This window comes from Dendropsophus ebraccatus, chromosome 5, assembly GCF_027789765.1.
Source record: "Dendropsophus ebraccatus isolate aDenEbr1 chromosome 5, aDenEbr1.pat, whole genome shotgun sequence".
In the NCBI taxonomy this organism is placed as follows: Eukaryota; Metazoa; Chordata; class Amphibia; order Anura; family Hylidae; genus Dendropsophus; species Dendropsophus ebraccatus.
Window position 1 is genome coordinate 57,302,356 of NC_091458.1, and position 15,687 is coordinate 57,318,042.

Consider the following 15,687-nt stretch of genomic DNA (forward strand, 5'->3'; position numbering starts at 1 on the left):
AACAACAACATGTATCGCAGCACAAAAGATCAAATATGCCAATTTTACACAGGCTGATTATCGGGTGAATGAGTATTCTGGGGAATGCTCATTAACGATAATCAGCCATGTAAAAGGGCCTTAAAGGGAACCTGTTCACCACCCGTGGGTGAAGGACGCCCGACCCCCGCTAGAGCCCTGGACACTTACCCCATCTCGCCAAGTCCCGCTCTTGGAACCGGTCCCGGGACGGAGATATTCTTGTCGGAAGCCCAGCGCGCGCTGCAGAGATGAGTCCATCGGATCCACCTATGCAGCGCGCCGGGCTTCTGACAAGGATATCTCCGTCCCGGAACCAGCTCCAGGAGCAGGACTTGGCAAGATGGGGTAAGTATCCGGGACTCTAGCGGGGTGGGGGTGGGGGGTCGGGTGGCTTTCACCTTGGCACGGGGGGTGACAGGTTCCCTTTAAGAAATGTTTTAAAATATTCCAGCTATCCAGTATGTTACAGTGATACTGACCTTGCCATGGGTAACCACATTCACAGAACCTTTCCATATAATGTACCATGAAGTGCCTTTATCACCTTGGCTAAACACTGCAGAGTAAAATAAACAACACATAAGATATTTTACATCTGCAAAATATACAACTCCAAAAGACAACTGTAGGTATTCACAATCACTAACGTCAGTTAAAAGTACTAAATTCACCTTTTTCGAATGTAAACAGATCAGTAAAGTGTAAGAAGCACTTTACTTTCTAAACTTTCACAGGTTTGAGTTTTTTACCTTTAGTTTTCCCTATAATGGGGCTGTTCCCCACTTAAGGCTTTTGTCACACAAAGTAAATTTTCTATTAATCACGGCCCTTGTTGCCGATTTGCAACAACGGCTGAGATTAATAGAAAATGTATGTTGCACTTCAGTCAGAGGGAATACCGGCCGGAGTGTATACAGATGGGGGGGGATTTACGAAGACCAGCGTACTTGTACACCTGCCTCCAGCAGGTGTAGATTGTGGTCATGATTTACGCCTGCAAGCAGGCATAAATCATGATAAATGAGGCACGAGAGGAGGCCACACCTCCTCCCCGCCTTATCACGCCCCGCAAGCTCCGCCAGCCCGCTCGGGCGAGCGGGGCGTATGAGAGGCGTGCGCCAGGGAGAAGGGGCAAATCTGCACCTTCGTAAATCCCCCCCAAAGTATACACTCCGGCTGGGATCCCTAGCGGCCGCAGGAAAAACTGACATGTCAGCTTTGTGTGGCTACTATTCATTGAATAGCGACTGCACAGAACTACTGTCAGTTCACACAATGAAGATTGCGGCTCCAGCCACACTTCCCATTGTGTGCTATGAGGAATTGGGGTGCAGGCACACAAGGATGCGCCTGCATCCCAATTTAGCACAAATTAAATACCGGCCGGGATGATCTTCACTGACACAGGCTGACACAGGCTGGGTCACAGAACTGCTGGTGTTTAACAGCGTGTAAACCCTGCCTACAAGCATTGCTTAGTGATGAGCGAACATCCCGATGTTTGGTTCAGATCCCAAACACGAACATTAAAAAATTGATCGTGATTGGTTTGTGTTCGCTGAACATTCACAAACAAAAAAGAAACGTACGGTAGAAACGTACGTTTTGGTCTACACACATGTGTACAGATTTTCAGGTGCAAAGCATAAATTACATAGTTGGGTACGCTTCGGTCTAGAGTTACACACGTGTACAGATTGTAATGTGCAAAGCTTGAATTGCGCAGTTACGTACATCGTGAGATAAACGTTTGCATGTTCGAATATGTTAAAAAATGATCATTATAACCATTCTGATCATCAAACAAATTGTTCATGATCGGCAAACATGACCAATTGGTGTCATGTTCATGCGAACATACGAACATTCATGAACATGTTCACTCATCACTAATTGCAACTATTGGAAAATATGCAACATATATGTTATGCAACAACATAATAAAGCAACTTTGTTCTGTTATGTTCAGGAAGTGTTACAGTATATCTAAAATTCTAGGTGGAAAATGATTCACTAGCACTTTGCACAATAATCATGCTTCTCATTTACTTCAGCCTTTACTTGAGGTTGTAAATATGTTATCTGTGATAGACATCAGATTGAAGTGCCAGATCACGTCCTTAAAAGAAGCAAGATGACCGTTCAGATCCACTATAAACACTTACATACTGTTCCAGCTTTTGCATGAGATTCAAACACCAATACTGATGCCAACTCCTTTTTTACCTAAAAGAGAAACATAAAACAGCAAGGTTAGAAAACTTAGCAGAGGTGCACACAGGGTGGAATTCATAGATGCTTTACTAAAAAAACAGTAGAAGTGTGGGTTCACACGTACCAGATCGCAGTGGATTTCACACTGTGAGTTCCACAGCAAAATCTGCTGAGATTCTTAGTACTGTCATCTTGTATAGGTTTACATACTCGCAGCAGAATTTTCATCCCGCTGTGAGTATGTAAGGCCCGCCCCCTTAACACACCACTGCCAGGGTAATACTTGACCCGTCCGCGCTCCGGCCTACTTCTGTGGTTCCCAATTCCCTGAAGTCCCGCTCAGCCAATCAGTGGCTTCGGTGGGACAGCGCACTGATTGGCTGAGTGGGACATCGGGGAGCTGGGGGCCACAGAAGCAGGTCAGAGCAAGGACGGGTTAAGTATTACCCTGGCAGCGGTGCGTTAAGGGGGCGGGGCTTTACATACAGCAGAATGTAAAATTCTGCTGCGAGTATGTAAACCCATACTAAATGACAGTACTGGGAATCGCAGCAAATTTTGCTGCAGAACTCGCAGTGTGAAATTCATTGCGATCCAATATTTGTGAACTCACACCCCAAAAAAGTGGCCAATCTATTCACAATGCTGTCAATTTTTTACGCAAACAGGAAAAATGTTAAATTATGAAGCAAATTAGCAGTTTCTCAAAGATTTGATGAATGTTTACACCAAATCCTACCCCAAAAAACATTGAAACATTACCCTCATCGTGTTTAAGAGGTTCAGCTACATTAACGCTGGGTTCACACTATGTATATTTCAGGCTGTATTTGGTCCTCATGTCAGGTCCTCATAGCAACCAAAACAAGGAGTGGATTGAAAACACAGAAAGGATCTGTTCACACAATGTTGAAATTGAGTGGATGGCCGCCATATAACCGTAAATAACTGCCATTATTTCAATATAACAGCCGTTGTTTTAAAATAACAGCAAATATTTGCCATTAAATTGCGGCCATCCACTCAATTACAACATTGTGTGAACAGATCCTTTCTGTGTTTTTAATCCACTCCTGGTTTTGGTTGCTATACAGCCTCAAAAATACAGCCTCAAATATACGTAGTGTGAACCCAGCCTATTATATGGTGTAAAGTTTTCAAGAAATCAGATTATGTACAAAAAAAAGGCAAACACTAAAAATGCGGACATTGTAATTTGTATGGACGGATGACTAAACAAACATATTAGATATACTATTATGTAGGGGAATGCAATGAGCCCTCCTAGGAATTCCAGTTTTTAGTGACAAACAAATGTATGGCAGACTGACAGACTATGGGCATCATTACTATTAGTACTATTACTAGCACTATAGTTCCATACTTGTGGATTCTTTTAGACATTTAGAATTGTTGGTTATGGAAACTCTGCAATTTCTGTCAATTTCTAAATACAGTACTAACCGAGTTAGAAAGATGGGACACTGCCTTTATATGTAGTAACTCTTCAAATATCACTTCAAGTTCTTCTTCTGTGCGCTGAAAAGGCCTAGAAACAATAAAATATTATATAGAAAAACTACTTTTGTCTGTCTTGTTTCTGGTTTCATTATTACGGCCCGTTTACACTGAGCAAAAGTGCTGGAATTTCAAGCAGACCCCGTGCCGTGGACGCCGCTTTAAATTCCGCTTGTTCCAGTGTTTCAATGGAATTTCTTGTGCGCCTTCACTCTCCGCCCAAGGAATTGACATGTTATAGAGAACTTACGGCTTGCGGAGAATCATTGTAAGTAAAGCTGCTGGTCCAAGTTGTGCAAGGAACACCAGAGATTCTTGCAGTTCATCCTCAGTGTCTCGGTCACCGAGAGCTGGCTCTAAAAACAGGTCGACTCGGAAAAATCTGTAGAACTGTGAGTCTTTGTCTTGGAAATTTGGTTCTTGTCTCACTGCAACAAAAGACGCATTTCTTGATGAGTAATGTACCAGTGGTTTCAATTAACTAGTAAAAGGGTTTATGCAAACACTGATACTCTGTGCCCATTCCCTATACAGTAGTGGCTAATAGAGTCTCTACAGGTCTGTATTATGGACCCATATTGTGACTGCAGTAGAGAAAGCCAAGCATGTGCACTGCCTCTATATACATTTAGGGACATGCATTCTTATGATCTTGTGGGGTTCCATTGACCCACAGCCAACCAATCAATATTACTCTAGGGATAACCCTCTTTAATTTTGCCATAAACATATCTAACTTGGGAGAACCCACCAATTTTAATGGCTTTTCTATGATCTTACAGCAACAAAGAATTTATAGACCATCATTATGGCCATTGGAGTAAGTCACTGCCAGAAGTCTCATGTCACTTACCATGTACAAGGGCCCCTTCATCCACCAGCACTTGCCATATTCCTACCGCCTGGGTGCGGGACTGCAGACCGGGACTTACGCCAATCAACCAATCCACAAGCTCCTTTCCTGAACAGCACTGCCTATGGGTAAAGAGGGGCAGGATATGTTTAACGTAAGAGTATATACAGAGAGAGTAACTAAAATAATTATTTTACCAGATCACCATTTACAAAAGTGACAAAAGGCAATGTTACACATATGAATTTTATGTATTAAGAAGCCATAAACATTTAGATAACTCTGAAAAGGATTATGCGATTTAGATATTAGATTAGATTTAGATATAAGATTTAGCCATAGACAAATTTGCCATTAGGCAAGCTTAAGCTTTTAAAGGAGTTGCCCATTTTTGTTTATCCTATTAGGATTTTTTTCACTAAAAGGACAAGGGGTTACAAAAACATCTTTCTTTCTCTGGCTATGGCCACACAACGTTTTTTCAGCTCTGTTAAAAATTACGTTCGTCATTTTGAGTGTAAAATAATTTACGTCATTTAGCTGTATAGCTTTCACTTTTATTATTCTATTCTAGTTTGGGGTTACTGATTGGCTTAGTAAAAACGGAGAAAGAACGATGACAAAAGAAAAACTGTGTGTGAACAACTAATAAAAAAACATCCGCTGTTTGCAAAAGACGTCCCAAAATAATTGCCATGATCATTATTTTGACTTCCAGGGTGATAACGTCCGTTATTCAATACATTGTGTGCATTGGACATCCGTCTTTCCATTGACTTTGACACATCGCATTGCAGTCAGTAAAATCGCAGCAACATGTCATTTAAAATACAAAAGCAGACGCCTTTTCTCCATTTTTGATGTTCTGTGAGCATAGCTACCGTCACTGTCAGTTTCTATGGGTCGAAGCAGGGTAAGGGGAGGGGGATAAGGTATGTAACCCATAAAAACAGAATGTTGCAGCATGAAACTGAACTCATAGTGTGAAACTCGCAGCCTGAAATTTACTGCTATTCCTGTATGTGTGGACCCACCCATAGCCTGATGAAGAAACTGTTACGGTTCAGAAACCTGATTTTAACTATGCTGATTTTCCTACTGAGAAGCCAGAGGGAAAATGACTAAAAAAATGCTTTTCCCAGAGCCTGCTGCATTTAAAAAAAAAAAAAAAAAAAAAAAAAAGGAAAGAATTTTGAAAAAAATCACCAAGTGTTTAAAGTGAGGGGGAAAAAGAAAAAAAACCTGACCAAGATTTAGCTATTCAATTCCCAACATAATTGTGGCTTAGTTCTTATGTTTCTCTGCAACAAAGTTCGAGCAATTTGCCCACAAATTGTGTTTTTAAGCCATTAAAGTGGCATCTTCTTTAACCCTTTGAGGACCAGGCCCTAAATGACCCGGTGGACCGCACAAATTTTGCGCTTTCGTTTTTCCCTCCTCCCCTTCTAAGAGCTCTAGCACTTTCAGTTTTCTATCTACAGGGCCATGTAATGGCTTGTTTTTTACAGGAATAGTTGTACTTTGTAATGGCGTCTTTCATTTTACCATAATATGTTTGATGGAACCTCAAAATTATTATTTAGGAAGATATAAATAGGTGAAATCGTAAAAAAGAATGCAATATGGTAACTTTTGGGGAGTTCCTGTGTCAACGTAATGCACTATATGGTAAAAGCGACATGATACCATTACTCTATAGGTCAGTCCGAACACAACCATATGCAGGTTTACACAGATTCTCTAATGTTATATATATTTTATTTAATGAAATCCTTTTTTTGGCAATTAATTATTAATAAAATGGGCCTATTGTGACGCTTATAACAGTTTTATTTTTTCACCTATAGGGCTGTATGAGGTGTCATTTTTTCGCCATGATCTCTAGTTTTTATTAATACCATATTTGTAAAGATCGGACGTTTCGATCACTTTTTATTGATTTTTTTTTAATATATAATGTAAAATAAAATCGGTAGTCCGCGCACATTTTTCCCTCTTTTCGTGTACGCCGTTCACCATTCGCAATGCTGCTTGTTATATTTTAATAGATTGGACAATTACGCACGCTCAGTATAGTATATGTTTATTTATTTATTTATTTTAATATGTTTTATTTATATAATGGGAAAGGGGGGTGGTTTCAACTTTTATTCGGGGAGGGGCTTTGGGGTAGTGTATTGGTGTTTTTAACTTTTTTTTTTTACACCTTTGAAGTCCCTTTGGGGGACTTTTACATACAATACTTAGATTTTTACACTGATCATTGCTATGCCATAGGCATAGCATTGATCAGTGTTATCGGCGCTCTGCTGATTGAGCCAGCCTGTGCAGGCTCAGAGAACAGATCGTCGATCGGACCACACGGAGGCAGGTGAGAGACCTCCGGCGGTCCGTTTTAACGATCGGGACCCCCCTGTCACTTACACTTAAACGCCGCGGCGCGACGCGATCGCTGCAGCCTGTTATTACCGGTGAGGTGCCGGCTGCTCACTGCAGCCGGCCCCCACCTGCTATGAAGCGCGCTCTGCTCCAGAGTGCGCTTTATAGCTCAGGACGTCCTTGGTCTTCTGGGCACAGACTACAAGGACGTACCGGTACATCCTAAGTCGTCTAGGGGTTAACTGTAATTGTTTTACTAATTTCAAAGTGGTAAGAAAACAGAACAGTGTAAGTATGGAAAATTTTTGTTTTATATTATTATTATTATTATTATTATTATTATTATTATTAATAATGTTAATATTATTATTATTTTCTTAGTTATAATCTTTTTATTTTCTTTCTAAGTCTTTTTAACCCTAATTTTTTTATGATAAAGAATATAATATTCAAAATCCTAAAATTAAAATATTAATGGATAGATGTTTTTTTAAAGAAGAAGTCCGGCGAAAATTATTTTTTTATATGTTATTACTTATGGAAAGTTATACAATTTTCTAATGTACATTAATTATGGGAAATGCTCATATACTGCTATTTCCCTTAATTTAGTGTATCAGGAAGTGTTAGAATTATCTCTGAAGCAGTGACGTCACGACCAACGGTGTAATTCCTATGGAGTGTCCAGCAGGGGGCGCTCTATATATAGAAGTCAATGAGTACCATTGACTTCTATATATAGTGCGCCCCTGCTGGACACTCCATAGGAATTACAGTGTATGTAATGTAATGTAATGTAATGCACTGTACTGTTGTGACTTTATGAATACATTTATGGAATACTTTGGGGAGCAAGTGTCCTTGCTCCCCAAAGTATCCCATAAATGTATTCAATGAATACATTTGCTGGGCACCGAGCAGGGAGGGAGAGAGGTGCCATCTACCTCCCCCCTCCCTGCTCGGTGCTGGGCACATATACACAGTACTACTCCCCCATTATCTGCAGATAGTGGGGGAGTAGTACCTGTGCTATCCCTATCACCGCCCGCGCCGCCGCCGCTCACACAGGGGCTGCTATTCATCGCGCCGCTGATTCCCCGCCGCCCGCGCCGCTCCTAACTACCCGGCCGCTCGCTCGCCCGCCCCGTTCCTGGCCGCCGCTCTCTGCTCATGCCGGCCGCGTCAGCCCACCCCCATCCCGGCCGGGAGCACGGCGCTTCCTGGTGTCCCCGGCCGGGATGGGGGTGGGCTGACGCGGCCGGCATGAGCAGAGAGCGGCGGCCAGGAACGGGGCGGGCGAGCGAGCGGGCGGGTAGTTAGGAGCGGCGGGGGGCATGAATAGCAGCCCCTGTGTGAGCGGCGGCGGCGCGGGCGGTGATAGGGATAGCAAAACGTACTACTCCCCCATTATCTGCAGATAATGGGGGAGTAGTGCTTTGTATATGTTCCCAGCACCGAGCAAGGGGGGGGGAGGTAGATGGCACCTCTCTCCCTCCCTGCTCGGTGCCCAGCAAATGTATTCATTGAATACATTTATGGGATACTTTGGGGAGCAAGGACACTTGCTCCCCAAAGTATTCCATAAATGTATTCATAAAGTCACAACAGTACAGTGCATTACATTACATTACATACACTGTAATTCCTATGGAGTGTCCAGCAGGGGCGCACTATATATAGAAGTCAATGGTACTCATTGACTTCTATATATAGAGCGCCCCCTGCTGGACACTCCATAGGAATTACACCGTTGGTCGTGACGTCACTGCTTCAGAGATAATTCTAACACTTCCTGATACACTAAATTAAGGGAAATAGCAGTATATGAGCATTTCCCATAATTAATGTACATTAGAAAATTGTATAACTTTCCATAAGTAATAACATATAAAAAAATAATTTTCGCCGGACTTCTCCTTTAAAGCCCGATGAGAGCATGGTGCGCCACTTTTATAAGTGAACCACAATTATTCTGTAACATATGCCAGATTAATAAACCGGGTGGGGGAAAAAATAGTTGGTAGAATTGTAAAACAGTGGAAAACAAACAACAATAGTGAATCTGAGCTTGTTGTTTGTACATAAAAAAAAAAACAAGAACAAATTTACTTCAGTGAATCCTGAAAGTATCTCCAAAATAAAGTGTAGGCAATAAAACATGTCTGTGTCAACAAATCTGTCATTTTCTGTATAAAAATTCTCTATGCATACTTCTGCCACTAGATGGGGCACTTTACCTAACCAATGACACACTGACTGAGAGGGTTTATAGTTAAATCACATGAACTTTTTGTGTCATTAAAACAGTTACTAATAACACAGCCCTCTCAAGACAATTATTATTCACACCCTCCAGTTTTATTGTGCAACAATGAATCACATTAAATTTATTGTGTAAGAGCGAAACAAAAATATTTGCTGAGACCACATTTTGCAGGGGGGTGAATTTGCTAACATGGAGCTGGAATAGGAATTAACTCATTGACAGAATGCTGGCATTGAAAATTTTCACAGATTCTTTCATTATTCTTTAATCAAAATAATCCTTGTTTTTTTCAGCTGCTGGTTGCTAGGACTAAAGAAGCTAAACTATCTATTCTTCACTGCAAAATGTTCAGGTTAAGGCTATGTTCACACATTTGTTTTCACCCATATTCAAAATGATGGAAGTCCAAAAATACGACTGAAAACAAACGTTGTGTGAACATAGCCCAATATATAAGTGAACCTGTGGAATATATTGCATTGGTGATTTTCCCCCCCAAAAAAAATGCTGTGTGTGACATCAACCTTATGATGATTATCGAGAATTAGGGTATGTGCACACTGAGGAATAGGCGAGGAATTGAAGAGGAATCCACTCTTAATTTCTGCTTGAAATTTCTTCCGTAAAATATAACAGAACAATCCCTTTGTGTTTAATGGAATTTCCGCTCTGTTGTTCACACTGCAAAATGTCCAAGCAGAATTTTCTGCCACAGATCTGTGTTCGGCCCAGAGAATTGACCTGTCAATTCTTTGGGCGGATTCTGCTAGATTAATCCTTTAGAAGTCAATAGGGGCTCAAATTCTGCTTTAATTCTGCCCCCATTCTGCCAGAGCTGAATAGGGGCTCATGCACACTGAGTCAAAAACGAGGAATTGAAAATGAAAGATTTCTGCTTGAAATTCCTCTTCTGCTCTGCCGCTGCTCTCCGCTCGAAGAAGTGACATGTCACTTCTTTAAGCGGCGAGGGAGGTATGGCTCAGTGTGAACGGGACCAATGCAAGTGCAATTCAAGCAGAACATCAAGAAGAATTCAAGCCCTAAACAAAAGTTTTAATCTGGAATGTCAGGTTATACGGACTGTACCTGTGATTCCGAAAATGGTGTTTTCTATCTCGCATCAATGCCGGTGACATGGCAAGTAGATAAGTACGTAGAACTTTAGCTGCTCTCCAAACCTTGTGTGACACCACCTAGAGGAACAGAAGGAAAAGACATCTTCAGAACAGGTCAGGTCATGTTATGGAGACGGAAGATATCACTAATAACACTGGGAGACTGCAAACTAGATTTTCAAATTTTGGGAAAAAGCAAACTGAGGACTGATCTGATACTCCATGAGACAACGTGAGAAAATATTATTACTGAAAGAGTGGTAGATGCTTGGACTACATTTCAAGCAGATGTGGTTGGTAAATCCACAGTAAGTGAATGTAAACATCCCTGGGATTAATATATATCTATCCTAAGATAAAAGAAACCACTAACGCCTGTCAATTATTCCCGCAGAACGTGCTGACTCCGCGCCCAGATGACTAGTTGCTGCCTCTCTCCCGGCTTCGCACCCCGCAGTAAAACTTTTTCCCCAGAATAAAGTTACCCTGGCAGATGCTGCTCATATGCTCGGGGAGCTGCATCCTAGATCTGTAGAATGCAGCAGGGAGCCATATTAGCACAATCATGCTGATTGGTTCCCTTTAAATTGACTCTGTACCCACAATCTGACTCCCCTAAACCACTTGTACCTTCGGATAGCTGCTTTTAATCCAAGATATGTCCTGGGGTCCGCTCGGCAGGTGATGCAGTTATTGTCCTTAAAAACAACTTTTAAACTTGTGTCAAACTTGTGTCAAACTGGCATGACCTAGAGTGTGTATGCATTAGGCTGGCATCGCCTCTCCGTCACTCCTCCCCACCCTCTTCATCATTAGGAATGCCCCAGGTAGATTGTCTCCTATTCCTCACTTGTCTGAAAACTGCACATGTGCTGTGCTCACACTGCTGATGAATAGGAGAATACCTGCCAGGGCATTCCTTATGATGAAGAGGGCGGGGAGGAGTGATAGAGAGGCAATGCCAGCCTAATGCATAGGCTGCAAGTTTAAAAGTTATTTTTAGGACAATAGCTGCATCACCTGCCAAACGGACCCCAGGACAGATCTTGGATTAAAAGCAGCTATCCAAAGGTACAAGTGGATTAGGAGGGTCAGATTGTGGGTACAGAGTCACTTTAAAGTTTGCTTGGTTCGCTTTAAATTTTGCCTAGTGGAGCTGCTTCACAGAGGGGAGGGGGTTTCCTCCCACTGGGGGTGGGCTGGCCCACCTCCAGTGCCTCAACCCCGGCTGGTGCACGTGAATAGAATGGCACCATACATGGGAATAGGGCCGTGGTTCTCAAAAAAGACTGCTGCACCGGCTTCTCCCCGCAGGCGCCTTTCTATGCATGGGCAAAACTTAAAGCGAGTGTACCTGATGGTACATTCACTTTAAGAAGGAGATGTCCAGTTTACAAACCTATTAACCTGTCAGTCAATATTGTAAGGTTGGTGTTTAAGATTCTCACTTCTTGGCCAGAGTGGAGCGTGATTACACCAAATGTCTTTTGCTCTGGAGGACCAGTCCTGTCCAGCACAACAGCGTTGTTGTTGTTTTTTTTTTTTGTGTTTGTTTTCATGTCACTATAACTCAGGATCCAGAGCTGGCAATAGGTGATGGGAACAGATAGTTAGCCTCCCTGCACAGTGACCACCAAACAGGTCCCAGAGCATGCTCATAGCACTCTTCCATAGAGGTCAATGACACATCTTCTAATTCCAATTAAAGTACAGCTTTATCAACAATTATCCAGATAAATCTTCATTCTAGGCTTTGTCGCTGTTAATTATCGTATGTGATACAGAAGAAATGAGGATGAAGGATACCACACACGTGGGTACAGCCTGTTACTGACTAGATGTCTGTGAGCTGGTGACTGCAATAAACCAGACTTTACTGCGGGAAAACATGTAATTATCCCTTCTGTGTACAGTGCCAATATAACTCTGTACAGAATGTCGCCTTTAATAAAGAGTGAAACTGTGACAATTCCCTTCCTATGCATTCTGCCATCTGGTGAGTTTCTAAATTAGAGGCATACTTAGAAGAAGGGGGACCCCTGTAGCAAGAATCAAATTTGGTCCCCATTGTGGTAAAGATTTGCCAACTAGGACAAAAGAAAGAGCCTGGAGAGCACTTCAACCACAATGTCCTTTTCATGACCCGGTGTCTATTCTCCACCCCCTTGTTGGCTGCCATTGCAGTTCTTCTGCCATTCTGTCTGCTTCTATGGTACGTACGCCCTAGAACACTAGACAAATGCTGCGTTAACCTGGGTTTTAACCTGGGTTTTAAGAGGTGTGGTTTCTTGCCCTTGGGGATAGCATGCCAGGACATCCCAAACATACTTTCCCCCATCTACTGTCTTTGATTTACTCATCTTGTTAAAGTTTATAAGCCTAAGCATTAAACTATCTGAAGAACACTGCAGTAGTAGTAATTGTAGAACTATGGGTATACGTGGTGTAGACCAGTGGTCCCCAACCTTTTGCTTCCCGTGAGTCACATTCAACTTTGAGTGATGGTCGGGGGTCACATCAAAAATAGAGGAGATATATCTGGAGAAACAAGAGGTCACAGGGGAAAGGGGGGGGGGGGGAATCATAAATGTGGCATTTTATGTGCCAGTCTTAAAGTATACCTGGTAATATCCTGTACCATGGGTATGTCAATGCCAGGTGAGTTCCTGCATCTGAATAGGGTTGGTATACAAAACTTTCCCTTTGTGGACCATGGTTACTTGATCTTCTGCCTGCAAAAGGTACTGCACACCCATCTGGAAAACCTTCATAATGACAGGTATGTTTTAAAGAAGAAGTCCAGTGACATTTTTTATTAAAGTATTGTGTTGCCTCACAAAAGTTATACAAACCACCAATATACACTAATTACGGGAAACACACATAAAGTGCTTTTTTTCCCTGCACTTACTACTGCATCAAGGCTTCACTTCCTGGATAACATGGTGATGTTACTTCCTGAAAAAAATGGTGATGTCAAAACCGGAATCCCAGAGCTGTGCGGGCTGTGGCTGCTGGAGAGGATGATGGCAGGGGGACACTGAGGGGCACAGGGCACTGGAGGGACACTGAGCATCCCCCTGCCATCATCCTCTCCAGCAGCCACAGCCCGCACAGCTCTGGGAGTCGGGTCGTGACATCACCATTTTATCCAGGAAGTAAAGCCTTGATGCAGTAGTAAGTGCAGTGGAAAAAACACTTTATAAGCATTTCCCGTAATAAGTGTATATTGGTGATTTGTATAACTTTTGGGGGGCAATACAATATTTTAATAAAAAATTTTGGCCGGACTTCTCCTTTAAATAAATTCCCACCAGTGTATGATCACAGATTTATTAAGCGGCTCATGTATTTTCATAAATCCAGGTATTAAGAATGCCTGTGCAGCAACATTACAAGTCGTCGCCAGCTCTAGGCATAGATTGTAGTAATATGGTCATACTCCTTCACACAAAACTGTTTCGTCTGTGCTAAGCCCCCCCCCCCCCCCCCACCCACTTGGCAAGTGCGTCACAGAATGGCAAAATACTTTGGTTCTACAATTTATGACTTTTTATGTCCTGCACCAGATGCAGACTTTGATAAATCCCCCTATTGTCTATTATACTATCCAGATTACTACCTTTCTGTGGTTAGGATTAGTGCTGAGCGGACATGCTGACGTGTTACCATTTCATACAATCAGCTGCTCGATGACATCTCCTCATACACAGGAAGATGTGTGGCCGATGGCTGATCGCTGGCCCTATTGCACTAGGTGATAAAGGCTGTCTCAAGCAATGTAATAGGGACCTAAAGCCTGGCAGTGGGACAGAGCAGAAGCCTGAGCCACTAATAAAACAAGTGGAAATAAATCATTATTACTGTGCTGTAATGAAGCAGAAATGTAATGAAGCAGAAAATAAGTAGTCTGAGATAGACTAACATCTGACCCACAGCTAGGAATATTGCAGAGTGATAAAAATGAGTACCAAGGAGAATACTGTTCTTAAGCGCACAACTGGACACTTTATATTATTCTAGGACTCCAAGTGTTAAGTGTTTCTTGTACAAGTCTAAGCATTACTTTGCTTTAGACTTTCCGTAGAGCGGCTTTGTATTTAGAAAAAGCCTGCTACAATCTGCCTTCCCATCTCTCCACGCTTCCACTTTGTTATTTGCCAGGTTAGAAGTCAAAGCGAGCCAGTTCATTCTCTTCTGAATCAATTACTCCATAAAAAGACAGCCTGATTTGTATGTCAGCCGTGGCTACCAGTCCATGTTTGCCAACATTTCTGATTCCCTGCTGCCAAAGCCAGACCATGCTCCTACAATGCAACCATTTTGCTGCTTGACCTATGCAGGATTTGCTGGGCAGGGGAAATGGGGGTAGAGCTCTGACTATTTTGAATGAGCCAATCCTGTTTTATCTACATAAATGTAAGGCTCTATTACACAAAGCGATTATCGGCCATATTTGGCTTATTACGGCCGTTAATCGCTTCATGTAATAGAAGTCAACGATCAGCCGACAGAGACGAAGTTGGCTGATCATTGTCTGTCCTTGTCTTTCAACATGTTGAAAGACTAATGACTCATGGTCCGTTTACACAGAGCGGTAATTCGCCCAATCGATCTTTTAAGGATTTTAAAGCAACAATTTGGTTTTTATAATGATCAGCGTTTAGACGAAGAGATAAATTGTTACAAAAATTGTTTTTGCAATCGTTTTAAGATCCCTTAAGCCCATCTCACACGGGTGAATCTTTGAAAGACTGTTTACACTAAGCATTCCGTTAATTTTTATAGAACGACCAACGACAATTTGAGAACATGTTGAAACATCACAATGAACGATTTCTCGTTCGTCGCTTGCTCATTCGCCGTGTTTACACGAGCCAATTATAGCTCAAATGCGATCGTTATCGTGAAAATTCAAACAATAATCGTTCCGTGTAAATGCACCATAAGATGGCAACGCTTTGCTGCCGCCGCTCTGTGTAATGATCGTCCAGGGGAGCCCCACAACTGCCCATGGTCTCCCCGCACTTATCCACTCACTGTTGGTTCGTGCAATAGCACCGGCAGCGAGCGGAGAACGAGGTGCAAGCAAGTGCTGACCTGACAGGTCTAATAGGGGATTTACCTTTCACTATAATTATAGAAACATACAAGATTGTTGGCAGAAAAAGACCACTGGGTCCATCTACTCTGCCCTTTTAGTATTTCCTGTCTCATTATCTTAGTATAGATATATGTTTATCCCAGGCAGGTTTACATTCTGTTATTGTAGATTTACCAACCAGATCTGCTGGAAATTTGTACCAAGCATCTACTACTTT

The 15,687-nt window shown here is 42.2% G+C and overlaps 1 protein-coding gene across 2 annotated transcripts in view; it reads right to left on the reverse strand.

The window, feature by feature from the left end:
• RAPGEF3 (Rap guanine nucleotide exchange factor 3) overlaps window positions 1-15,687 on the reverse strand; it is a 65,356-nt gene that overhangs the window by 16,639 nt on the left and 33,030 nt on the right. For both annotated transcript variants that reach the window (XM_069970260.1, XM_069970259.1), the window contains 6 exons: window positions 10,338-10,444; window positions 4,607-4,728; window positions 4,004-4,181; window positions 3,700-3,784; window positions 2,187-2,247; window positions 501-577 (listed from right to left, as the gene is read on the reverse strand). In XM_069970260.1, coding sequence (XP_069826361.1) covers window positions 501-577; window positions 2,187-2,247; window positions 3,700-3,784; window positions 4,004-4,181; window positions 4,607-4,728; window positions 10,338-10,444 — 630 coding nt within the window. The remainder of the gene's footprint in view (window positions 1-500; window positions 578-2,186; window positions 2,248-3,699; window positions 3,785-4,003; window positions 4,182-4,606; window positions 4,729-10,337; window positions 10,445-15,687) is intronic.